This window comes from Chanos chanos, chromosome 12, assembly GCF_902362185.1.
Source record: "Chanos chanos chromosome 12, fChaCha1.1, whole genome shotgun sequence".
Taxonomy (NCBI): domain Eukaryota; kingdom Metazoa; phylum Chordata; class Actinopteri; order Gonorynchiformes; family Chanidae; genus Chanos; species Chanos chanos.
In genome coordinates this window covers 2,944,274-2,971,966 of record NC_044506.1, presented here as the reverse complement: position 1 = coordinate 2,971,966, position 27,693 = coordinate 2,944,274, and the positions used below count along the sequence as shown (strand labels likewise).

At 39.0% G+C, this 27,693-nt stretch overlaps 1 protein-coding gene across 1 annotated transcript in view; it reads right to left on the bottom strand.

Moving 5' to 3' along the window:
• Positions 1 to 1,242: 1,242 nt before the first annotated feature.
• Positions 1,243 to 27,693, bottom strand: part of LOC115825445 (uncharacterized) — a gene marked incomplete at its 3' end in the record, with an annotated part of 37,907 nt that continues 11,456 nt past the window's right edge. Inside the window, exons 2-3 of the mRNA XM_030789278.1 lie at positions 2,221 to 2,319; positions 1,243 to 2,025 (exon numbers count right to left, since the gene is read on the bottom strand). Of these exons, the coding sequence (XP_030645138.1) occupies positions 1,243 to 2,025; positions 2,221 to 2,319 (882 nt within the window). The remainder of the gene's footprint in view (positions 2,026 to 2,220; positions 2,320 to 27,693) is intronic.

Below are 27,693 nucleotides of genomic sequence, written 5' to 3'. Positions count from 1 at the left end.
TCTTTCAACAATATCAATTCAACGATATCAAGTCCAGTTTTAGAAAAACAGGACTATGTAAAAAAATAGTTTATGTTTACCATAACTGTCATCATACTTTCTGCATTTCATAATAAAACCTCAGACTGACTCACCACTCTGAGCAGTTTGTATCTTCCCATAGATCAAGAGACACAGACAAACCAGGACCTCCATGCTGAGATGATAATGACACATTGAGGAGAGATTTAGCTTGTAGGTCTGAAAAATGAACTACTTCCCACACACTGAAACAGCATCATGGAACTGTCAAGTAATTGGCCTCTAACTGCTCTTCCTGATGTGTGCTGATTGGTCAGCTAAATGTGAACTTAACCAATCAGATGGTTCAGCAGGATGGTTACTCATGTGACTTAGTAGCTGTCAGGGTGTTTCAGACTGTTATAGACAGGAGAGAGATTCTGTGTTTAGGCTTGTGGAGTCTGTGGTAAAACTGAAAAGCGCTGTTCTAACAGTCTCTGTGTGTAAAGAGATGTATTTGTGTTTGTCCTGTGGGTTGGAAAGAGTGATAACCACACCAGTGCTATATGTCTGCTTTAAACATGTCGCTCACATGTGTAAAATAATGATTGTTAAGACCTTCTCATGCTCATGAGACTACAACGACTGCTTTTACTTGTGTTTTTCATTTGTAATTCTTTATTTAGTGAATAAAGACTTAATGCCTAAAGTTTTTGTTTATGTCGTATGATATATTTATTATATCTGTTACATTAACTGTTTACATGACATCATTTTAGCATCACTTGAACAAATAAAACTAAAAGAAAGAATAAAGGAAGATACCTCATTTGTCTGAAATATATAGATCTATAAAAGTCTATAAGTAGAGACTACATGTGATATCACTCTGTGTTAAGTGTTTGTGTAAGGTCAGTATGAGACAGTAATAATCTCCTAAAGACAGTTACATTGGCATCATAAAAAATGTATACACACATATCAACACCACTACATTAACATCAATTTACAATTTACAATTTAGTTATTTGGCAGACGCTTTTTACCAAAGCGACTTACAATTGGTGCATCAGTCGGATTTCTAATACCTTCAACAGAGATCATAATAAGACTGAGCGTCAAATTGCCCTTTCGCATTGCGCCCCTGGAATACTTTTACAAACAGAAATACAAGACAAGGGTTTTTTTTTTTTTTGTTTGTTTTTCTCTAGGGAAGGGAGGTTAGGCATTGGGGGACAGGTGTGTTCTAAAGAGGTGGGTTTTCAGTTTCCTGCGGAAGATGGTAAGAGACTCCGCAGTCTTGACTGCATGGGGGAGGTCGTTCCACCACCTCGGGGCAATGGCGGAGAAGAGGCGTGGTCGGGAGGAGCGGCTGCCAGGTTCCCGGAGTGAGGGGACCGTCAGTTGTCCGGAGGACGTGGAGCGGAGGGTCCTAGTTGGGGTGTAAGGCATTATAAGAGACTGAAGGTATGATGGGGCAGAGCCTCTTGTGGCCTGGTAGGCCAGCACCAGTGTCTTGAACTGGATGCGGGCTGCTACCGGAAGCCAGTGGAGTGCAGTAAGCAGTGGAGTGACATGAGAGTGCTTAGGGAGGTTGAATACCAGGCGTGCAGCGGCGTTCTGCACGAGCTGGAGTGGCCTGATGGCGCAGGCCGGCAAGCCAGCCAGTAGAACGTTGCAGTAGTCCAGGCGGGAGATGACAAGCGCTTGGACCAGGAGCTGGGTTGCCTGTTGCGTGAGGAAAGGGCGGATTCTCCTGATGTTGTATAGGGCGAATCTGCAGGATCGTGTGACTGCTGCGATGTGCCCGGAGTATGTCAGCTGGTTGTCGAGGGTTACGCCAAGGTTTTTGGCTGCTGAGGTGGGAAACACCGCAGATCCCTCGATGGTGATTCTAGTGTCGATCGCTGGGGAGTTCTTAGCAGGAAAAAACAGGAGCTCCGTTTTCTCTGGGTTAAGTTTGAGATGGTTAGCAGACATCCAGGAGGCAATGTCAGCTAGGCAGGCTGCGATGCGAGGTTGAACCTGGGAGTCAGAGGGGGGGAAGGAGAAGAACAGCTGTGTGTCATCAGCGTAGCAGTGGTAAGAGAGGCCATGGGTGGAGATAACCTGGCCAAGTGATCTGGTGTAGAGGGAGAAGAGGAGTGGACCAAGTACTGACCCTTGTGGGACACCTGTGTGTAGAGTGCGGGTGGAGGAGACCGATTCCCTCCAAGAGACCTGGTAGGAGCGGTCAGACAGATAGGACTTGAACCATGCGAGTGCAGAACCCGCGAAGCCCAGCCCAGCAAGGGATGAGTTGACCGTGTCGAATGCTGTGGAGAGGTCTAGGAGTATGAGGACAGAGCTGAGAGACTTCGCTCTGGCCAAGTGGAGCTCCTCCGTGACAGCAAGGAGGGCCGTCTCGGTGGAGTGGCCGGCTTTGAATCCGGATTGATTTTGATCCAGGAGATTGTGCTGCAGAACATATGGAGAGAATTGGTTATATACTGCACGTTCCAAGGTTTTGGAGAGAAACGGTAGGAGAGAGACTGGGCGGTAGCTACTGACATCAGCAGGGTCTTGGCTGGGCTTCTTGAGCAGTGGCTTGACCCGTGCTCTCTTCAGGGCAGAAGGAACCGTACCAGTAGATAGGGAGCTGTTGATCAAGGACGAGATGAAGGGCAGAATGTCGTCCGAGATGGCCTGAAAGAGAGGGGAGGGGATGGGATCAAGAGGACAGGTAGTAGGACGATGGGATTTGATAAGTAAGAGAGCTTCAGCGTCAGATAGAGGGGAGAAGGAGGAGAAGATAGCGGGGGGGGAGGGTACAGGATCCGAGGTGGGAGGGGAAGGGGGGAAGGAGTCGCAGATGTCATTGATCTTCTTCTCGAAGAAGGAGACAAAGTCATCAGCAGATAGGGATGAGGGAGGAGGAGGAGGAGGAGGAGAAAGGAGGGAGGAGAAGGTGGAGAAGAGTTTGCGGGTGTTGGCGGAGGCAGAGTTGATCCTAGAGTGGAAAAAGGCAGATTTGGCAGCGGACAGGGTAGAGGAGAAAGAAGAAAGAAGAGAGTGGTAGTGGGACAGGTTGTTGGAGGATCTCGATTTCCGCCATCTCCGTTCAGCCGCGCGAAGTTTGGTTCTGTCGGCACGGATACTATCAGTCAACCAGGGACTGGGAGCGGAGAGGCGAGCCGGTTTGGTGACTGGGGGGCAGAGGGTGTCCAGGGTGGAGGCCAGCGCAGAGAGGACCGTAGAGGACTTCTCTTCCACGGGGAGAAGTGAGAAGGCTCCTACAGATGGGAGAGAGGAGCAGACCATGGAAGAGAAGGCGTCTGAGGATGTGAAGCTGTGAGAGACTTGTCTTAAGAAGAAGTCTGATCTGAGAGACTGTGTAGAGGAGATGTTCTAGTCTGTGCTGTGTGTGGTTTTGTCTCTCTCTGCTGCTGTCCTGTTAATGAACCAGACTGGATAGAAGGCCCAGACTGCAGCCACTGTGGCCATTAGAAAACTCAGAGCAGCCAGACCCACCCCACAGAACATCAGCACTGCAAAGAGTGAGAGAGACAGAGAGAGAGAGAGAGAGAGAGAGAGAGAGAGAGAGAGAGAGAGACAGAAGAAAAAGGACTTATATATCTAAAAAGTCACAAACAGCCAAAAAATGACAAAGAAAGAAAAAGTTAAACATACTGCCCTTTTGTTGTAACTACATGTGGCAAAGTACATGACTAAATACCAAATGCTGAAATAAAAATACTCCAGCTGCAGTTAGACTGTATAACTAAACTCAGAAAACCTCAGACTGATCTGTGGGTCCAATCAGATAGCTCAGCCCAAACAGTGTTGATAACGGCTGGACATTCGTGTTAACATGTTAAGTAATAATTACCTACTGTTTTACCAATTGAACCATGTATTGCTGCTGAGACTTTCAACAAGTTTTAATGTTTTATCCTTGTTTTACCTGTTTCTGTTGTTATGTTATCTCTTGGGCCCAGTTGTTCAAAAATTTTAATCTGGATCAGAACGATCCACTTTTGGAAATCCCGTGTTTTGCAATCCAGGATCAGGTAATCCATCTTACTTTTGTGCCGTTTGTTTCAAAGCAACATTGGATTGGATCACCCTGATCCAGATACAAACTTTGTAATAAAACTTTAAAACTGCCAAAATAGTACAATATTTGTATCAGTAGCATATATGCATCTATATATATTTTGCACTTGATTTATTTAACTGTTGCATTGATGAAGTAGATGAAGTAGACATTAGGCTACTTACCTAAGCCTTTCAGTGCAGTAAAGTAAAAAAAAAAAAAAAAAAAAAAGAAGAGAGAGAGCAATCTCCTAAACAGCTGTCAATATCAAACAGAGGTAAAATATTTAATTGTAACTGTCAAGTATATACTTTTTTTATTGCACTGTACTGAAAGGCTTAATAGGTAGCCTAATGTCTACTTTATCTACTCTATCACCGTAACGCTTAAACAAATCACAAATCAAGCATTTAATGTGACACATTAGCCAGAATGATGATGATGATCAAAGTCACCACAGATAGAAAGTTTAACAAGTATTTCAGAACATCTCTCATTTCAGTGAAGGCAGAAACACCAGCAGTAGCTTGTCCAGGCATGAGAGCCACCATATATTTCAGTGGGAACAGACTTCAAGCATAATTTATAACTATAAAACAATAATGATAGTCAGCAAGTTGGTGAATTTGAGATAACTGTAGTTGCTGATTGCATCTGGGAGGGAAGCAGCTGTAGAGTTCTATGATATTGTATTGCTATGTAAGACTGTAGATGATCACTATCAGTTCTCGGTTTGCTTCTGAGAGACAGGTCCATATACAGAAGAAAAACACATACCGGCTACAATATACGGAGGAGCATCTTTGATGTTTTATTCAATTGTTTTAAGCTCACTCCTCTAGGCTTTGTAAATGGATTTTTGTTTTTTTTTGTTTTTTTTTGAGTAAAAAAATAAAAGAAGAAATGATTGAGTAAGGTAGTAACCTTAGTGATATTGATGTATACTTGTTGCTACTACTTGCGTCATTTTTATTTATTTATTTATTTATTTTCCGCAAAGAAACTGCAGGATAGAAATGAATGGCCACATCAGCCACGTGCCATTATGAAAAACACTCTTACGAGAAAAAAGATGATTAATCTGTAGTGTATACAATCGATGATAACTACATGTGTAGGCCAGTTTTCAGTGCACTTACAGGTCACCTCATCAGAAACACTTACTTTGCAGACACACTTTGTTGGTGCACAGTTAGAATCTATGGCTCTGCTCTTGTCAAACATAATTTGTGTTAGCTAGAAATTAGCCCTTCATAGCAGCTGTTGGTTGGATATTTTGGTTGGCAGACCACTCTCAGCCCAGCAGTGACAGTGATCTGAGTACAAAGCCCAGCAATGCTGCTGTGTCTGACCTATATCAGCACAACACTCACAACATGTCACTATCACAGCCGTGTTGAGAATGGTCTTCCACCCAAATAATATCCGGGCAACAGCAGTCCTGTGGTCAGAAACTGAGCATTGATTAAAGGGGTAGGGAAAGGCTAACACAAACTGTAGCTACATGTGTCTGAGCAGTTTTGTTCAAACCACCAGTTCTCACAGAAACAATACTCAGACTTAACTAAACTCAGACAGACTTTTGGCCCTGTGCTAACTGGAAGCATAAAAGCAAATCCTAAAATATTTTAGCTGATTAATCATTAATTCAGAATGCAGGCAGCAAGAACACAGGCACCTTAGTGTTTTGAACTTGAATTCTTATTATTATTCATCTTACGGCTGTGTGTCATTAAAATTCTTTCCCAAAGCATTTTGGTGAAAAAATTTTGGAAAACAGTAGCCACTGGAGAAATTTCTCATACCCTGAATATGCAACCAATATTTTGAATAAACTTTGCTGAAGTTCAGTTTGATTTAAATTGACATTACTGAAATATGATTCATCATGAATGGCTTTTGGTTATTGCACTGCAAGTCATGTTAATATTTTATTGAGAATTCTGAGAAACCAAGCGGCTGAAGAATATTCAGAAAACAGCTCTTCCCAAAAACACGAGAAAGAAGTATGAAACTCACATGTCGCGATGTGTCAGTAGTCTATGCATTAATACACAAAATTTAAAAGTAAATAAATAGAATTGCTGATAGAATTGCTGAGGCCGCTGAATGTTTGTTTGTGAAAAGTGTTTATTTTTTGAGAATATTTCATAACTTAGCTGGCAGTTATGAATTTAAACAGCTGTGTGGTTGGTCATTTTTTACATGAGTTGTGTCTTAAACCATCTGTCATAAGGCTGGTGTGACACTGTCCTATTCAGGTCATTGCAAGGTATATTTGGAGAGAGTTGTTTTCAACAGTGTTTAAAACACAGAGGGAGATGACCTGTTTTGTGGTTACATGGTGGGGTCTGTTTATAGACATGTGAGATACAGACACACTGATGGCCATTAACCACAGTGGACTAGTTTCATTGTCACATTTAAATCATGGTTTTGAAATGTCAAGGTTGTTGACTTAATTTTAACTACACAAAAAAATAGGTATGTATTTCTACAAAAATGAGAGTTAACAGTATAATAAGGGGTAATTTCATATTTCAAGATACAGATCCCATGATACATCTTACATTTGCCATGTTTAAGTCCAGAGCATAACAGTTTCTAACTTGTTCTAAGTAAAACTACATTAGGGAATAAGGCACTGGTTAAAATATATTTCAGCCAGTCATCCGTCACAATGACATCTGGTTTTTTTTTTATTCTCTTTTCTTTTTAAAAACCTATATTAAAAACCATTCAGACAGTAATGCAATTTAAGAAATATAGCTCGGTGAATGTTGCTTTATTACTGTTAGGATATGATAGTAACAGAGTAGGGAAAGGCACTGACATACACACAAGGTGCTGGAGGGTGCCGCCTGCCTGGGTTTTGCTGTTTCTTTAAGAGGGACTGGACGAGCTCTCGCGAGAGAGTAGCTCGAGAACTCTTTGACTGGTTAGGCGGCCACCTTATTGGTCAACTGCGTATTCCTACTCCTGGAGATATTCCCCTCTGTACAGATGATTTTTGGTTTGGGTTGAAGTCTTTGTGGTATTACGTACACTTGTTGGATTGCCATCATCACAACTGAACTGCTAAGGAACAGCTTGTGCTCGCTGAGTGATGAACAGACCTCACTGCGCCTTGGAACAGCTTCATGGAGACACCACCCACGTTCCCCAGGTTTGGCCGTGTAGCCTCCCACACATCTCCTTAGTTAAATATACACACTCATAGACAGGTATAATGCCACGCTATACACAGCACATAGGGTGGTATTGGGTTAGGGGACTGGTCTTAACTAGATTAGTCATTCCGTTTCCCTAGACTGCGAACGCTGATTGTTTTGGGAAGGTGCTTGTTGGATGCCCGGCCTCCTTTCCCCTAACATTAGTAACTAACTCATTAACTGATAATTAAATATGACGAATATTGAGTGAAAGAGAACTCACACCCACCTGATGATGTCACAGTCAGATTGACCACTGGAATGTCATTACAGAAATAGATCCCAGAGTCTGAGAGAGAAACTTTCTTTATCCAGAGAGAGAAATCAGATGATGTGTGGAAATGCTGGTCTGGATCAGGATCATATTCCCAGGATTTACTATCAGCAGTGAGAATGTTGTCTATTCTTCCATCTCTGTATCTGCTCCAGGTCACTGTGTTCTCTCTTGTTTTATTACAGCTGATGAAGACACTACTCCCCTCTATACCATTCTGATGAGGTAGTGCTATAGAAACTAATATGAGGAAATGTAATCCATCATCATCATCATCATCATCATCATCATCATCATCATCACTACCGCCACAATCTTCATTATAATCGTTATTATTAGATAGTTTAATATTATTGTTCTTGCTGAAAAAAGGGTTTCCAATGACTGACATTTTTACTGTTTAGTAAATACATAATTAATCATAAAACAAATTCAGGTAGATAACTATGCAGTCTGCTATACATGCTATGCATGTATGCTATAAAGTCTGTTTAGCTCACTGTCAATAAGACTAGATATAACTTTAGAGGTAACTATAACTGATACAATGTAAAAATGACTTCTAGCAATTAAAATACATGGTGGGAAGGGAGAGGGTGGTGTGTTGTCCAAAAGGAAAAGTCTATAAATGACACAGCTCTAGCTCTACATGGTTTCCTGATGTTTGTTTTTAACCCTTTAATAAATCAAGAATGAAGTTTATCACCAGCATAGGAACACTCACCTATTGTCACAATCAGATTGACCACTGGAATTCCATTACAGTAGTAGATCCCAGAGTCAAACAGAGAAACATTCAGTATCCACAGAGAGAAATCAGACAGTACGTGATACTGTTGGTCTGGTTTTGGTTTGGATTCCCATGTTTTACTGTCAGCAGTGAGAATGTGTTTTCTTCCTTCATATGTGTCTCTGCTCCATGTCACTCTGTCCTGTGTTATTTTACCACAGCTGAGGTAGACACTTGTACTTGCCTTAGCATTTTGATGTGGTATTTCTGTAGGAACAATTTTGATAATATTAAACGAGGGAGAGAGAAATAAACTTGATTTTACATTAGAATAGTAACATTGAAAAATGGCCCTTTTGTTAAAGAGCTCACACTGTGATTCTGTGTTCTTATCTATCTCAAAAGTCACAAACAGCATAGAAAAATAAAGATGAACTTACTGTGCGTTATATGCATGTATGTATGTATGTATGTATGTATGTATGTATGTATGTATGTATGTATCAGTGTTGTTGTCAAGACCACCTAAATTGAGACAAAATCATCACCAAGAACAGAGTGTATCGAGACCAAGACAAGACCAAGACTTTGAGGGGTTTAGACCAAGTCAAGACCAAGACTAAACAGTAGGATGCAGCAACATGTTTTAAACTGATATTCATTTGCATTTAATGTCATTTCCAAAAAATTATTCATAATTTCACAACTGGATACAAGGCAGCATAACATAAAGTGTGAGTAGTTTATATAACTTTTGACGAGATAGAGATCAATTTGGTGAATGTCAGGCAAACGTCCAATTTCAAGCTAACTTCACTGTGGTTATCCCAGTAGCTGTGGTCTTGACAGGTCTTGAAATGAAATCCTGAGTCCTCTATGTCTGAGACTGAGACAAGACAGAGTAAAAATGTGGTCGATTCTGAGACGAGACCGAGACCTTCAAAAAGTGGTCTCGAGACCAAGACCGATGTCGAGTACTACGACACTGGTATGTATGTATGTATGTATGTATGTATGTATGTATGTATGTATGTATGTATGTATGTATATATGTATGTATGTATATATGTATGTATGTATGTATGTATGTATGTATGTATGTATGTATGTATATATGTATGTATGTATGTATGTATGTATGTATGTATGTATATATGTATGTATGTATGTATGTATGTATGTATGTATGTATGTATGTATGTATGTACAGTGCCAGTCAAAAGTTTGGACACAATTTCTAATTCAGTGTTTTTTCTTTATTTTTATATATTTTTTCTTATTTGTTTTTATTATTTTAATTTTCTAAATTGTACAACCATGCTGAAGGCATCAAAACTATGAAATAACACGTATGGAATTATTCATTCATTCATTTTCTAAGCGACTTATCCTAATTAGGGTCGTCGGGGGTGCTAGAGCCTATACCAGAGCTCATTGGGCAAAAGGTGGGGACACAACCCAGACGGGTCACCAGTCTATCGCAGGGCAGACAGACAGGCAAACACATTCACACACACATTCATACCTAAGGACAATTTAGTATCTCCAATTCACCTGACCAGCATGTCTTTAGACTGTGGGAGCAAACCGGAGCTCCCGGAGGAAACCCACACAGACAAGGGGAGAACATGCAAACTCCACAGAGAAAGGACCCTGACTGTCAGGCTTTAAACTGAACCCAGGACCCTCTTGCTGCGAGGCAGCATCACTACCCACTGCACCTCTGTGCCGCCCATAAGGAATTATGTAGTAAGCAAAAAACAAAACAAAACATGTAAACAAAGCACAATCTAGACAACAGTAAAGATGAAGAAAAACTTTTGAATGACTAGGTGTGTCCAAACCTTTGACTGGGACCATATCTATCAAACGCAGCCTTATAAAAACAGGACTATTGGAAATAAGTTTATGCTTACTGTTCTGTCGACATAATTTCTGCATTTCATAATTAAACCTCAATAAAACCTCACTCACCACTCTGAGCAGTTTGTATCTTCCCATAGATCAGGAGACACAGACAAACCAGGACCTCCATGCTGAGATGATAATGACACACTGAGGAGAGATTAAACTTATAGGTCTGAAAAATGAACTACTTCACATGTAGTGATTGGTCAGCTAAATGTAAATTCATCCACTCAGATGATTAGGTAAGATGGTCACCCATGTGACTTAGTAGCTGTCAGGCTGTTTCAGACTGTTATAGACAGAAGAGAGATGCTGTGTTTTAGGGTTTGTGGAGTCTGTGGTAAAACTGAAAGGCGCTGTTCTAACAGTCTCTGTGTGTAAAGAGATGTATTTGTGTCAGTCCTGTGGGTTGGAGAGAATGATACCCACACCAGTGCTCTGGGTCTGCTTTAAACATGAGGTTTTCATGCTCATGGGACTGTGACGACCACTGTTGCTTGTATTTTTCCATTTTAAAGTCTTTATTTTGTGACAGTACTATTTTAATTCTTAACAGTTCAGGCGCCAGGTGAAATCCACCACCACTCAGACAGAGTAGTTAAAAATAAATTTATTATAATAATAAATGTTACTGATCCTGGCTGAAGCTACAGTGAACCAAACACAACAAACACAGTTATTCAATTATTTATTTATTTATCTAAAGAAAATAAGTCCTGACCGCAAGCTTCCAAAGATGCGTTTTATTTTTTTAGTCGGTGCACGGTAACAAAAGTCTCTTTGGGGTTAGGAAGTTGGGGAAGCGAGGACAAAACAACGAAAACCAACAAAACCAAAAAAAAAAAAGAAAGAAGAAGGGGAGAAAAAAAACTTTTCTTCAAAGTCTGTTTGAGCCCCTGCTTCCAAAAGAAACAATTTCAAAACAATGACCTTCAAAATTATACGCACAATAGTCCGACATTCCGACTTTTAAAATTGCCGTAACAGAATAACTTTAAACACAATTTCCATCACATCAACAATAATAGGGCAACCTGGGCGCCATAGGAAATTAAAAATAAAATAAAGCAAAATTTACATAAACGGAGAACAGAAGACTTAACCCAAGGTTAAAAAAAAAACCCTTTCGGAAGGGAAAAAACCCAAGCCGTAACCCAAGGTTACCCAAGGTTACGGCTTCTAAAGAGCGGTCAGTATGGAAACGGACTTAAAAAAAAAAAAAAAAAAAGATTTGCCTCACCGCTGCCATGTCACCCGCTAAATACGATTAAAAATTCACAATAAAATCGTAAGCAGTAACTGACCACGGCTTAACAGTGGAACTTGCAGGGTTCAAAAGGCCGTAGAATGGAGAAAAAAAAAAAAACCTCGCTCTCTCTAAGACACTCAAAAAAACCCAAGCGCGTCAGGACAGCGCAGCCACCTCAAGGTGTACCATAAGCGCAGAGCCCGCAATTACCTGGGCCGGTATTTATAATTAAGGATCATGACCCGTATGCAGACGCCAAATTTTTTTAAAAAGAATATTTTATTATAAGGGACATGGCTTTTATTGCCACAATTTAATGATGAAAGACTTAATGCCTGAAGTGATTGTCTATGTTTTATGATAGATTTATTATATCTGTTATATTAACTGTTTACATGATATCATTTTAGCATCACATGAACAAATAAAACTAAAAGAAAGAATAAAGGAAGATACCTCATTTGTTTAAATAAATAGATCTATAAAAGTCTATGAGTAGAGACTACATGTGATATCACTGTGCTGAGTGTCTGTGTAAGATCAATATAAGACAGTAATAGTCTCCTAAAGACAGTTATATTAGCATCATAAAAACAATATATACACACATATCAACACCGCAACATTAACATCAGTGTGTCTGAGGATGTGCAGCTGTGAGAGACTTGTCTTAAGAAGAAGTCTGATCTGAGAGACTGTGTAGAGGAGATGTTCTAGTCTGTGCTGTGTGTGGTTTTGTCTCTCTCTGCTGCTGTCCTGTTAATGAACCAGACTGGATAGAAGGCCCAGACTGCAGCCACTGTGGCCATTAGAAAACTCAGAGCAGCCAGACCCACCCCACAGAACATCAGCACTGCAGAGAGAGAGAGAGAGAGAGAGAGAGAGAGAGAGAGAAATATCACTTCTCTATAGTAAGACTGAGAAATAACTGAGAGATCAGTTTTAATGGGAGATCAACATTAGACTGATATACAGGAATCAGTAGCTGATGACAGCTTAGTAATAGATATGATGCATTTCATATATGTATTTTTAGACATGTGACATACAGATATACTGCTGGTCGTTTAACCATGCTAACCTCAGTGGATTAGTTTCTAGATTTTCCCACACATCAAACCTTTTTTTCTGTTTTATTTTCATTACGGTTCAAGGTAGCTCTACAACACAGAGATGACACATTTAAAGTGACACATTAGCCAGGATGATGATGATGATGATGATGATGATGATGATCAAAATCACTACAGACAGAAAGTCTGACATGTGCTTCAAAACTCAATCTCTCATCAAGGGTAAAGGCAGAATCACCAGCAGTAGCCTGTCCAGGTGTGAGAGCCTACATACATTTCAGTGGAAACAAGCATGACAAACTCAGCACACTGGTGGCCTATGTTTTTAAAACCATGGTGACAGCTGTCGAGAAGATAATATCTCATGATGTTAAATCATATGATGATGATATGATATAACAACTCATAACTTTGTACAAATTATAGAGAGATTAGACTTTAAGTCTGTGAAGTCTATATATCTGTGACCAGTGTCATCATCACATTTCAATGCATTTAACTGTTCAAAACTGACCTATGTCTTTAATTCAGTATAAAATAAGATGAATGGCACACACAATAGTCATTCTCCTTTAGTAAATTTGATTCCAGATTAGGTTCAGATCAGCATGCTTAACAGAAATGAGGCCCCATGTCTGCTCCTCTCTACTGGGGTTTTCACTCTTCAGACACACAAAACCACAGTGTTTAGCTTTTAGCACAGTGTCAGAATAAAAGCTCAGATAAACTGACGCATTCTCTTGTTTAGTGACTGTTAGTGGTTTCTTTAGGTGTCTAAAACTGTTCAGATACATGTGATGAACAACTACGCTTCGCTGCATGTGTCTGAACAGTTTTCTGCCAACGACAAGTTCCCACAGAAACAATACCCACAGTTAAGTAAACCCAGACAACCAGTGAAATACATCAGATCACTCTTTAGTGAACAGAAAACAACACATTAAATGAACATTCTCTGGGAATTCTCTAGTGAGTTTTGTTTTTCTTCAGAGATATAAAAAGCAATGAGAATACCAAAAGAAAAAAAAACAGCCAAGTCAAATAGATGCTTCTAGTTTTCATAACACCATGTTTTGAGGTTGAAATACTAATACAATAATAGTAATTAAAAATATTATACTGTATTTATGAATATGAAAGGCTGTTTAGATGCTCACCATTTGTAGCAGTGATATACACTTGCCTTGTTGTCTGTTCTGTGGTAATGGAGCTCTTCCCTATGGTAAGTGAAAGGACAAAACATTTTCAAATATTTAAGTGGACTTCTCATTAATCAGTAATGTCAGTGAGGATGGAGAACAGATACCACAGTGTTTGGAGTATAATCAGTATTATTCATTTCTTTCTATATTCCATATAAGTTTTACTTGTTTTAGCCAAAAAGATCTCAGACACCACAGATGATCTGGTGAAAGTTCTTCAGTTTGGGATAGGACACTGATCAGCATAATGGACTTTACTTTTTTACATACCTATGCTTAAGTCTACATGAATTAGGACCTACAGTAACATTAAAAAAAAAAAAATCCTAAAGCTGCTGATCCTGAGAATCAGCTGAATGTTTGTTTGTGAAATGTGTTCACTTTCTGAGAGTACTTTATAACTTATCTGGCAGTTATGAATGTAAACAGCTGTGTGGTTGATCACCTTTTACATGAATCGTGTCTGGTTCCTTCATGGTAGATGCGGAGAGAAATGATGTTGTATGGATTATTGTTGGGGCTGTCGTAAGGGATGATGTGCAAGTTGTTGTTTTGACCATGGTTTCAACTGTAGTTTTGGCTTTAGTTTCGGCTGTAGTTTTGACTGTAGTTTTAGCTTTAGTTTTGGCTTTAGTTTTGCCAGTCATGGTTGTTTTAACTGAAAGGAGAGGAAAAGATGATAAAATTTCACTAAAAATGTCTGTTTTAGGGCTAGATGAGCATTATACAATATACAAGACAGAGGAGACACTGGAGTGATAATGTCCAAACTCTGTTGTATTTTGTCACTGAGTTTGTACTTTCATTACACACTTCAGCCAGGTTACATGTGGGCTCTTCAGGACTGAACTGGGATGTTTTTGAGTGATACCAGCCTCAGACATATTATCCTTAGATTTTTGAGTGATACTATCCTTAGATAAAGTAAAAGGAATAACATTAACCTGATAAAACTGACTCTGACAGTCTGAACAAACATGACACAATGCCCCACTATAGCTGCTCTAATTAAGGGAGACATTTTAATAGGCCCTTTTTTTTTTAGTGAAATTCCATTCAGATTAAAACTGGAAAATAATCTGAGTGCAGTGTCTTAAATGTTAAATGTCCCAGTGCCATGCTACTCCCCATAATAACACATCATATTTCATCATTTTAATCTATTAGTAACCATCTTGTTACGGTGCCTTTAAATGACAAGGGCTGAATTCAGTTACACTGTGTTACAGTACAGCATGTCATATCTCACCATCTGATACCATATTGTGTTATATGTCTTATCCACAAAATAACACAACATATAACACCATAGATCCAGAATATGAAATCATTACAGAATCTACAGACAGTTTTCCAAATTCAGGCTAAATATAGTCCAGAGCAGAAAAAAAGATTTCAATGAAGAACCAATTTCGTGTGAAATTTATTATACTAATAATATATTAAGCAGGCTTACCCAACATCTAGAAATATTTTAAATATGACTTTTGCAGAGTTGTGTATTTCAGACAAAGAAAACCGAGATATGTGATATGTGGCATAAAAAGGTATATTTGGAGGGAGTTGTTTTCAACAGTGTTTAAAACACAGAGGGAGATGACCTGGTGGTTACATGGTGGGGTCTGTTTATAGACATGTGAGATACAGACACACTGATGGCCATTAACCACAGTGGACTAGTTTCATTGTCACATTTAAATCATGGTTTTAAAATGTCAGGGTTGTTGAGTTGATCTTCTAATACTTATGATGTTAAATGGCTGATTGCATTTGTACAAGAACATAACTATTCAACTTGTTTGAGTTTAATAGTGTCTAGAAAGAGGGTCAAACTTGTCCTAAGTGACTTCTGACTACATTAGGGTATATGACACAAATTATCAGACAGTCACCAGTCAGGATGAAATCTATGTTTCCTTTTTCTTTTCTTTTCTTTTCTTTTCTTTTCTTTTCTTTTCTTTTCTTTTCTTTTCTTAATCATATTCAGACAATATTGCGATATGATGAAAAAAAACAAAAAAAAAAAAAACAATCTAGCCCTGTGAATGTTATATTAGTAACTAACTCATTAACTGATAATTAAAGATGAGGGATACTGAATGAAAGAGAATTCACACCCACCTGATGATGTCACAGTCAGATTGACCATTGGAATGTCATTACAGAAATAGATCCCAGAGTCTGAGAGAGAAAGTTTCTTTATCCAGAGAGAGAAATCAGATGATGTGTGAAACTGCTGGTCTGGATCAGGAACAGATTCCCATGATTTACTATCAGCAGTGAGAATGTGCTCTATTCTTCCATCTCTGTATCTGCTCCAGGTCACTGTGTTCTCTCTTGTTTTATTACAGTTGAGGGTGACACTACTCCCCTCTATACCATTCTGATGAGGCAGTGCTATAGAAATGAATATGAGGATCCATCATCATCATCATCATCATCATCATTATTTGATAGTTTAATATTATTGTTTTCACTGAAAACAAGGTTCCCATAATTTTGACTTTTTGAGTACCATTTAGTAACCATAAAATTGATCATAAAACAAGTTCAGGTAGATAATTTATGGAATAAAAGATAGATCAGATATAATCTTGGGCATAACTGTAATTAATACACTGGAAAAACTAGCTGTTAAAACACATGGAGGGAAGGGAGAGGGTAGTGTGTTGTTTAAAACAAATGCTGTTTAAATAACACACCTCTAACTCTACATGTTGTTCTGTTTGTTTATTTCAGTATTGATATTATTCATGCTATATATTCTGTTTAGCTCACCGTCAATAAGACTAAATATAACTTTAGAGGAAAGTATAATTGATTTAATGTAAAAATGACATTTAGCAATTAAAATACATGGTGGGAAGGGAGAGGGTGGTGTGTTGTCCAAAAGGAAAAGTCTATAAATGACACAGCTCTAGCTCTACATGGTTTTCTGATGTTTGTTTTTAACCCTTTAATAAATCAAGAATGAAGTTTATCACCAGCATAGGAACACTCACCTATTGTCACAATCAGATTGACCACTGGAATTCCATTACAGTAGTAGATCCCAGAGTCAAACAGAGAAACATTCAGTATCCAGAGAGAGAAATCAGACAGTGCGTGATACTGTTGGTCTGGTTCTGGTTTGGATTCCCATGTTTTACTGTCAGCAGTGAGAATGTGTTTTCTTCCTTCATATGTGTCCCTGCTCCATGTCACTCTGTCCTGTGTTATTTTACCACAGCTGAGGTAGACACTTCGCTTTGCTTTAGCATGTTGATGTGGTATTTCTGTAGGAACAAGTTTGATAATAAAATAAGTAAGTAAGTAAGTATTATAAGTTTATTGTTCATATGTTGAAAGCACAGGGCTATAGCAAGTAATATAAGGCTACAACTCTGCAGATATTCTTATCATTACATGATGCAATATCACATTTGTGCAAGTACTATGTGTGATCCAAATGATGGGTCCTGTAAAACCCCATGAGGTCTTTCAACAATATCAAGTCCAGCCTTATAAAAACAGGACTATGTGAAAAATAGTTTATGTTTACCATAACTGTCATCATACTTTCTGCATTTCATAATAAAACCCCAGACTGACTCACCACTCTGAGCAGTTTGTATCTTCCCATAGATCAGGAGACACAGACAAACCAGGACCTCCATGCTGAGATGATAATGACGCACTGAGGGGAGATTAAGCTTGTAGGTCTGAACAATGAACTACTTCACACATACTGAAACAGCATCATGGAACTGTAAAGTAACTGGCCTCTAACTGCTCTTCCTGATGTGTGCTGATTGGTCAGGTAAATGTGAACTTAACCAATCAGATGGTTCAGCAGGATGGTTACTCATGTGACTTAGTAGCTGTCAGGGTGTTTCAGACTGTTATAGACAGAGATTCTGTGTTTAGGCTTGTGGAGTCTGTGGTAAAACTGAGAAGCGCTGTTCTAACAGTCTCTGTGTAAAGAGATGTAATTGTGTCAGTCCTGTGGGTTGGATTTAGTGATACCCACACCAGTGCTGTGTGTTTGCTTTAAACATGAGGTTGACAGGTAGGTAAAAAACAAAAACCTGATCGTGAAGCCTTCTGCACATTCATGAGACTATAAACACCATTGCCCCTCCCATATTTGTGAGTAAAGTGGAATGCCGTATTCTTTTTTTTATTTACACTGTGACGTGGAGGCATATAACAGTTAAGTAAGAATAGACTCATTCTCATAGTCCTCTACCATAAGGGGTTCAGTAACTCACAGATGTTGATTTCAGTAATGTTAACCCGCTGTAAGCCATGTTGGTTTTAGATTGGCTCTGGTCATCACAACACTCTCCTGAGGCCTCTTCACCCTTAACTACAGGAAAACTGGGGTTTGTGACACCCACAGTCCTGGAGTGCTTTAGCTTTTTCTTACCTGTCCCCAAACTGTCACCTGTCTCTACACTGTCACGTTAAGTTAAGTCTCCGTGATTGCACACACACACTGTGAACAGTGAGCAGTGAATTTGTCTCTGCATTTAACCCATCCAACACACCAGTAGTGAACACACACCAGACGCAGGAGCAGTGGGCAGCATTCCTCTGCGCCTGGGGAGCATTAGGATTAAGTGCCTTGCTCAAGGGCACACAGCCGTAGATGTTGGGCCTGGGAATAGAACCGGCAACCCTCCGGTCACAAGCCCGGTTCTCTAACCTGTAGACCGTCACCTGTCTCTACACTGTCACCTGTCTCTACACTGTCACCTGCCCCCACACTGTCACCTGTCTCTGCACTGTCACCTGTCTCTGCACTGTCACCTGTCTGTACACTGTCACCTGTCCCCACACTGTCACCTGTCTCTACACTGTCACCTGTCTCTGCACTGTCACCTGTCTGTACACTGTCACCTGTCCCCACACTGTCACCTGTCTCTACACTGTCACCTGTCTCTTCACTGTCACCTGTCTGTACACTGTCACCTGTCTCTACACTGTCACCTGTCCCCACGCTGTCACCTGTCTGAACACCGTCACCTGTCTCTACACTGTCACCTGTCCCCACGCTGTCACCTGTCTGAACACCGTCACCTGTCTCTACACTGTCACCTGTCCCCACACTGTCACCTGTCTGTACACTGTCAACTGTCCCCACACTGTCACCTGTCTCCACACTGTCACCTGTCTCTACACTGTCACCTGTCTGTACACTGTCACCTGTCCCCACACTGTCACCTGTCTCTACACTGTCACCTGTCTCTACACTGTCACCTGTCTGTACACTGTCACTTGTCTCTATACTGTCACCTGTCTGAACACTGTCACCTGTCCCCACACTGTTCTTTTCTCACTACACTGTCACCTCCACAGTCTTATTGTTCCATGCAGTGTCACTGGTCTGCATAGTGCCATGTTTCTCCACAGTGTAACAGTGCCATCTGTCTGTAATGTCACTACAGCATAGAGGGCACTAAAATCACCCTCTACATGAGCCATTGTGCTTTAACCTTTGGGGGAAAATATGAGACAGATAGGTCATTAGAATGATCTGTTATTTTAAATCTGTTTTCTGTTTGTTCCATTAAAATGACTTACTGAGGAATGATTTGATCATTTGAATCCTTTTACAAAAAAAAAAAAAAAAAAAACACTCCGAAGTGAAAATACAGAAAATCGCTGCCACGACAGCTGTCACCTGACTCATCATGTCAACCAGTAAAGTAAAGCACTCGTGTAGAGAAGTGTACATCTATTGATATTTATTACTGACATTTGGACAAATGTTATCGACTTGATGCAGAAATGGAAATGACTTGAGTTAGGTGTACGTTTATGAGAGAAAGGAAAACAAGCTTGTGGAGTGGAGTTGTGCCCATGGTAACCCAATAAAACCAGAGGTTGAATACTTTCACTTTTCACACTTTGGAATCATTGCTTTGATTGGAATAAGTGGCACATGTACATGAAGAACTTTCAAGAGAAACTCACACGTGCAGCTCCACAGAATAGCAGTGCACACATGTAAACATATTTAGTACACATTCACCATGTAAACACACACAAAACACATTCACCATCCCAATTCCAGCTTATCAAACTGAAATATACAACTTTGCAGAGCCGTGATAAAATGTCACATATTGAAGACATCAAGAAGCAGCTATACCTTCATCACAATTTCCCTGACATCAGTACCAGAAAAATGAAAACAAGGAAAGAAAAAGAAAAAAAAAGGAAAAGAAAGAGGTTGTTGCGCTGTGATTACATGTTTTCACCACTCGGGGGCATCACAGATAACAGCAGTAAAATTACAGACACTTCTCTGTTCTATTAAAATTGTCATCAACATAATAAGCACATGTTTTACCCCAGGTGAAGTTTGATATAGATTTACTGTGAAAAGAACTCTGTGAATTTGTTGTATGGCTGTTACATTTCCTGTTAGATCAGACAGAACAGCACAAGTTGATTTGGAGGATCATTATAGTTTTTTTCAGTAATTTACAACATAATGTTTTATAAAGAAAATATCTTTAGAATATTAAGTCTGTTGAACTTAAGTCGGTTTTTTTGTTTGTTTGTTTGTTTGTTTTTTACCTGAATACACCCCATTAGAAAACTCAGAGAGAGACAGGGAGAGAGAGAGAGAGAGAGAGAGAGAGAGAGAGGCAGAGAGAGAGAGAGAGAGGGAGAGAGAGAGAGAGAATGTCCATGTTCATAAGGTTAAAGTGATAATGTGCAAAACAGATCTCCATCTCTTGTTTATCAGAGCATTGACAATTCAACATTAATGAGAAAGCAGAAAGTAAAAAACAAACAAACAAACAAATAAAAAAACAAACAAAAAAATCAAAACAAACAAACAAACAAAAACCTCTCTGTTGATTAACTCCTTGTTGCTTTACAGATTGTTACGTCCCCAGTGTAGTACAGTGTCCAGGGATATGTAGGGGGGAATGTAGCATAAAGGAAACCCACCACCTGTGCTTGTTCGGGACGGTGTGATGGTGGAGGAAAACACAGACACGGGGAATCAGTGTGAAAAAAAGTGCTCGATATATTAGGGAATATTTACAGAGTGAGATTTACAAAATATTTACAAGTATATATTTACAAACACACACAAAAAAACACACACGAAGATGGGAGAGGACGACAAACGGTGCCAAAGAAATGAAACTACTCACTCATTATCTAAGCCGCTTATCCTGATTAGGGTCACGGGGGGTGCTGGAACCTATCCCAGTGCTCATAGGGTGAAAGGCAGGGAAACACCCTGAACAGGTTGCCAGTTCATCTTAGGGCAGACACACAAACACACTCACATTCACACCTAGGGGCAATTTAGTGTCTCCAATTCTGCATGTCTTTGGACTGTGGGAGGAAACCCACACAGGCACGGGGAGAACATGCAAACTCCACACAGAAAGGACCCTGGCTGCCCAGCTGGGAATCAAACCCAAAACCTTCTTGCTGTGAGATGACAGCGCTACCCACTGTGCCATCTTGCCTCTCTGCCAGGGGTTGGCCAAGCCGAGAAGGGCACTGCGTCTCTGGTTGGCCAGGCTGGCACGAGGAGGCGGGACCTAACACCAGGCTAGATGGAACTGACAGCAATTCGCACCACAGCTAGTTACCTGGGGAGAGAAAGAGAGAGAGAGAGAGAGAGAGAGAGAGAGAGAGAGACGCAGGCGAAACAAGACACACAAAGAAAATGCACAGTGCGCCGCATGTAACACAGATCCTGTACTGCACTGTCCAGGAATTCAAAATCCATTCTCAGAGGAAGCTCGACAGTGAAGTTATTTCTTCTTCTTGTCACAAGGTGGCAGTAATTTTCCATCAGACACCTTATGATAGTCTGAAACAGAATTCAGTGAATAGTAGTCGCCTGTAGATGCATTATGTTGCTTGGCAAAAGCACGCCTGGATGTGACCAGTTTAATATGTATTGGGGGAGATGTGTGTAACATTGAGGTTAGGGTGTGTCTTGTGTGTTGGCAAGCATTGGAAAGGGAAACTTCAGAGCTTGGGTTATTGCCATTATCAAACTCAGAGAGAAGGTCAGATTGGTGACAATGGGCAAAAAATAGTGAGGATGTGGAAATAAAGATGTAAATGCAAATGTATCAGTAAACAGGTCTGATTATTTTTTCTCTCTGCAGGGAAAACAGCACTTACATCATACATCTAACATCTTTCCTCAAGTTGACCCAAAGCTGAGTAAGTGGCAAGTGAGTTTTTATTAAATTTGAATAATAGTTCCCTGTCAAGACTTATTTTACACTTATAACACTCTACTCGATTCACTATTTCCGGGAGGAACACTTTTTTTTTGGTTTGTTTTTTTTTGTTTTTTGGGGGTTTTTTTCGGTTCATTTTATTTTTGTCACCCCCTCCCCCTGGAAGTTTCCATGTGTGCCACTTGTTGTGATAATGTGTTGGACACTTACGTTGTTAAGGCTGGTGAGGGGTCTAAAGCCAGTGGTTCAAACGCAGATATGAACACGATTTGAGCAAACAAAGAATTTTATTTGTTTAACTTTTCTGTTTTTGATAAAGTCAGAAAAAAGGAATATTACAACTTGTAAACATCAAAATACACCAGAAATTTTATAACATTTTGAAGGTTTCCCCCCTTGCAGGAGTAGAGAAGTTTGTTCCACAGTCTTAGAGAGATTGTTTGCACTGACAGGATATAACCTGCAGTCTCAGAGCCAGGACATGAGCAGTCCCTCAGTCTGAGGTTAATGTGGTTCCACAGAAACAAAGCATCATCAGACTAGACTGTGGTAGAAATGACTTCATTTCCTCATGTTGTTTACCTGTCTGATCTGATCAGTGTGTTGGTGAGTGTGGCTTCTTAGTACATAAACTCTCACTTTGCGTTCAATACTAATGTAACTAACACCATGACCAGCTCTGGAAAACTGTGGTTATTGTAATAACTATACGTCTGTCTGCTCCTAAAAACCATTGAAGTAAACAAAACGGAATTAACGTTGCAAGTCTTCAGTTTGGAGTTTCTGGTTTCTGGACATTGGAGTGAACTGGTTCAGGTTGATTATGATCTAAGAATAAAAACAAAATGGAAGATTAATCATAATAACTTAAACTCCTCTGGACACATAATGTTAGAATACAGATATTATGTGTTTAAGGTTTAACAGATGCACCAGTGAGAGCCATTTAACATAAATACATTCTAAAACTGTAGACTAGCAAGATGAGTATTTTTGACACAAAGATGCTGAAATGAAAATGATTTAGCAGAGTCTGTGCAGGGACAGACAGTGAGAGACTCTGTTTACCATTGTTATTGTTGCTTTTGTTGTGGTTGTTTGTTGTTTGTGAATGCAGGATGACAGAATATGTGACATCTTCACTCTGGTTCTTCAGACCTGAGAATAAATCAGATTAAACTCATTATTCACAGTGTCACAGTGAATATCTTTGTATCTTTACAACAGTGGAGATTAAATCACTCTCATACTGTTAATTAATATTTTAAGAGTAACACATAATTATGTACAACAAGTGGAGTTCAGTCACTCTAATGCATGGACACATAACTTTCAAGAAAGAAATAAACTCTGGTTGAATTTCATTGGTAATGGGGATTCTGCTACATTTGCTCAAATGCCTTTTTCTGACAACTTTCAGTGTGGTTTTCAGCCTGACAGCTCAGAGACTCCACTTCTAAAAAGCAGCAAAAGAAGTTTGTCTAAATGTTGATTCAGGCAAAATATCAGTGATTGTGCTGCTGGATCCTGCTGCTGGTTGTTGACAACAACAAACTATTTTAAAAAGATTAGGGAAGATTTGGGAAGGACTCTCTAGAACAGTCCTCAGTTGGTTTGGGTCATATTTATAAGGCAAGAGTTACTTTGTCGGCATTGGCAATAATGAATGAGTGAATAGCCACTACATATGCTGTCCCCGAGCGCTCAATTCTTGCACCACTCTTAATCAAACTCATTTTACTCCCACAAGGCCAAATTCTGCCAGGTAACAAAATTGTGTACCGCAGTTATGCAGATGAAATCAATTCTACATAGCTCTTTTGCCAAGCAATTGCAGTCCCATAGACTCATTGCGTGAGTAGTCTACATAGAGCAAATAAACCACTGGATGTACCAAAATTTCCTTGAAGTAAAAACTACAGAACAGAGAGAATTTTGTTTGGCCCTAAGGAGGATAGACTTAAGGTAAGTGCTTACTTTGAAATCTTCATGTTCTACTGGATTTAGACCTTAGCTTTGGTAGCCATAACAAAACAATAACATAATTAGCCTTCCATCATCTTGAAGGTATAGGAAGGATTACAGATTCAAACAAGTCCAAACACGACCTAGAGAAACTCATACATGCATTCCTCCCCAGCGGGATGATCTATTGCAATGGCATCTTTACTGGCCTTCTCAAAAAGACCACTGGATAGTTCCAGTGCATTCAGAATGCTGCTGCTCAGATTTGAACTGGAACCAAGAGGACTGAGCACATTACCCAGATTCTCAGATCTTTACACTGGCTTCCACTTAGCTACAGAATTGATTTTAAAGTGTTGCTACTTCTTTTTAGACCATTTACTGGCTACCATCTCCAATATACTGGGAAAATACAAACCTAGTGGACCTCTTAAGATTATTAGGGACTGGTCATCTAATAATGCCTAGAATACGAACCAGACATGTTGAGAGCATTTAGCTGTTTTGCTATCCACAGCTGGGATATCTCCCAGAAGATCTAGTACCCCAACTTAGCCATTTCTAAATCTAGAAAACCCTAAATCTGAAAATCTTCACACTTTCCATGGTTAAGTTTTCAGGTACAGCATCTCACTGCATTTTTTAATCTTGTTTTATCTTCCTATTTTAATGCCCTTTATGTTTTTATCCATGCCTTTGTAAAGCATTTAGAATTACCCATGTGTATGACATGTGATATGTAAATAAACCTGTCTTACCTTGCCTTGCTCTCTGTTGAACCAAGCTGTTATTACACAGTGAAGCACTCAGCTTACCGTTGTTTTTATTTCTCATTTGTGGATGTTGGATGACAGAATATGTGACATCTTCACTCTCATTCTTCAGGCCTGAGAATAAATCAGATTAAACTCTCACAGTGTCATTGTGAATGTCCTCACATCTTTACAGATTAAACCGCTCTTACTCTATTCTTTTATAAGACTCACAACTGCAGTCCCAGTGTAGAGTTAATGTCCTTCATTACTTTGTGTACAGATGAGTCATTCAAGAGTTGTGTAGATGATGGAGAATCTTTTGAGATATATTCTGATCAGTCTTGTGATGAGGAAAAACCTGAGGATAAGGATAGTGATGCTGACGAGCATGGATTTTCTGAAAGTGAACCTTGTGATGGATAAATCGTACTGTCAATTTTGCTACGCTGCTGTAGTCAGAAAAGATTAAAGATGCGTTATTTTTTCACAAATATTCTTGTGTTAACATGATTTAAGTCAAAATGGATGAATAAATTAATTTAATTTTTTCATTTAAAAAAGGAAGAAAAAATGAAACAATGTGTTTAAAAAAAAATCAAAAATGGAATTTGCATATACCATATATTGTATAAGCACTATTTTGCTTTTTGCTTTTGGTTTTTAGAATCCAAAAAACGTACCTGATACTGTTTGAATCTCAGACAATGCATTACCCAATTTAAGTAATTAGTTACTGTGGGGGATATTCTGATGTATTTTGGGCTCAGATAACTCAGATAACTGCTCTACGTGGATCTATTATACTAATTGTCATTATTTATCAAAAATCATCTAATGAAGCAGGTATCAAACATTGTCATGTATGTTCAAGTATTAATGTTTAACATTAGTAAATTTACTCAAAAAACTTTTTTGTAGCGTCTTAAAGGAAATGACATCTGAGAGATTACGCGCAAAATAATAGTAAGAACTATAAGATGATAGTTACATCTGAACAGACATGGCTCAGGATAAGAGAACTGTTTAACCTGATGGTCTCATTACCATAGAAACAAAGAGAGCGTCACACCTTTGGCGCCGTGTTACTGTTGGAGTCAAGAGCAATTGATTAAGGCAAAATACAACCGGTAATGGGCGAATGGCAGCCATCACAGACAAAAGGGGACTTTAGCATTAACACCTAGATTCTGATTTGCATCAAGCAACGTTGTAAACCTATTGTCTGTTTGCTTCATGGTATAAAAGGCCGATCACGGTAACAGTTCTCTGAGTTAAGCTTCAGCGCAGGCAGACGTGCTGCCGGATTCCACCACCACCGAATAAAGCTTTTCTCCAAGCATGCTTTTGGTCTGGTTCATTTACTTCATCCATTCCTCAATTCTTTTTTTATTTAATTTAATGTATTCTTTTAATTATCTTACTCTAAACTGTTTTATTTATTCATTTTGACAATCTCCCCTGTTTTATGTCCCCTGAATTATGTGGTTTATCCTTGCTTTTTTATTGTGTGGTCTGTTTACTAGCATTTTATTTATTTTATTTATTTTATTACTTTTTATTATTATCATGATTATTGTTATTTTCTTTCTGCTGATATTTAAAAGCACTCTGAGCTACATTCTTTGTATGAAAAGTGCTATACAAATAAAGTATTTTTATTATTATTACTTGTTAAATCACAAGAAAATCCAACAGAACCAATATAGGAGAAAGGTACAATGTGGTCAGCTGTCATTCACACACATCCATATTTCATACCTTCATTGGACAATGTCATTGGATCAGTCGCTGATTTTCTATGCCCACAGAACTGAGGGAAATAATTTCTGCCATTTTTTTGGGTGTAGTTCCATACTAAAAACACCAGCACCACAACAATAACTCCTGCTCCGATGGCAAGAAGGATTTTCCAGTAACCTAGAACAAGAGTTAAATGTCTAATTATAAAGACTGAAAATATATCGAAACATTTAGTGACTTGGCAAGTCCATCATAAATTTCATGAATACATATTCAATGATGATAAGGCACTTCCCTGTGGAGTGTGTGAAAAACATGTTTTTTAATGACTGTACAAGCGATGCAATTACATATTAATTGTCTTTTCTTTTTGTGCATGTTCAGAAAAAGAAGTCTTTTCAGATACTGTCATAATTTATACTCAGAGATGTAAGAGTGACTCAGATGACAAAAACTAAAAAAAAAAACACATAATTTAAGTGAAATAACATTTGTACAGAGTCTTGTTTGAAAGTATTCACAGTAATGCGTGCATAACCGATAGAAAGCTTTAGTGGTTTTACTGTGGAAACTACTCTGTTCTACGCTGATGACGTGTTGGTAAAACCACACAGACACCATTAGACATATGAGGAACAGAAAGACTGATGATGGTTAAACTGTGTTAATGCCTGGACTGATAAACAAGAAGATCAACTCTGCTGATTTGCATGTCGAACAAGACCTGTTTAGAATTATTCTAAATTTATCAGTGTTGTCTGTCACAAAGTCAAAGCGGTGACTTCATTTTTAAAGTACTGTGTGACTGTGGAGGTTCTAATACATGTATATTACATGTGAGTAATTTAAAGAATTACATACTATAGCCATATTACTAATCAGTAGTGCTAGGCAGTATGACCAAAAATTTGTATCACGGTATTTTTTTTAAGATTCTGGCGGTTTCACGGTATATCGCTTTTTTACGACTGGGCCATTATGTAGGTTTGTAGTGTCAGGAGTACATAGAATATAAAAACATTTTAATTTCATCATGTGTATAAAGAAGCCGTTGATTACTATAGAGTTTGCTTGGCCGCAGAAAATTATACAATATATGAAGGCATCAGTATACATGAAACAGTTGCAGAATGTAAACAATTTTTATTGTTCAAACTGCAACTAGTAAAAGCAGAACTTAAAAATAAATAGATTCGCCAACAACTTTAACACTGCTTCCATTTTAAAACAAAATATTTCAAGTTCTATAAACACTATAAACTGACCCAAAATACTCAAAGTGTTTAAATATTCAAAG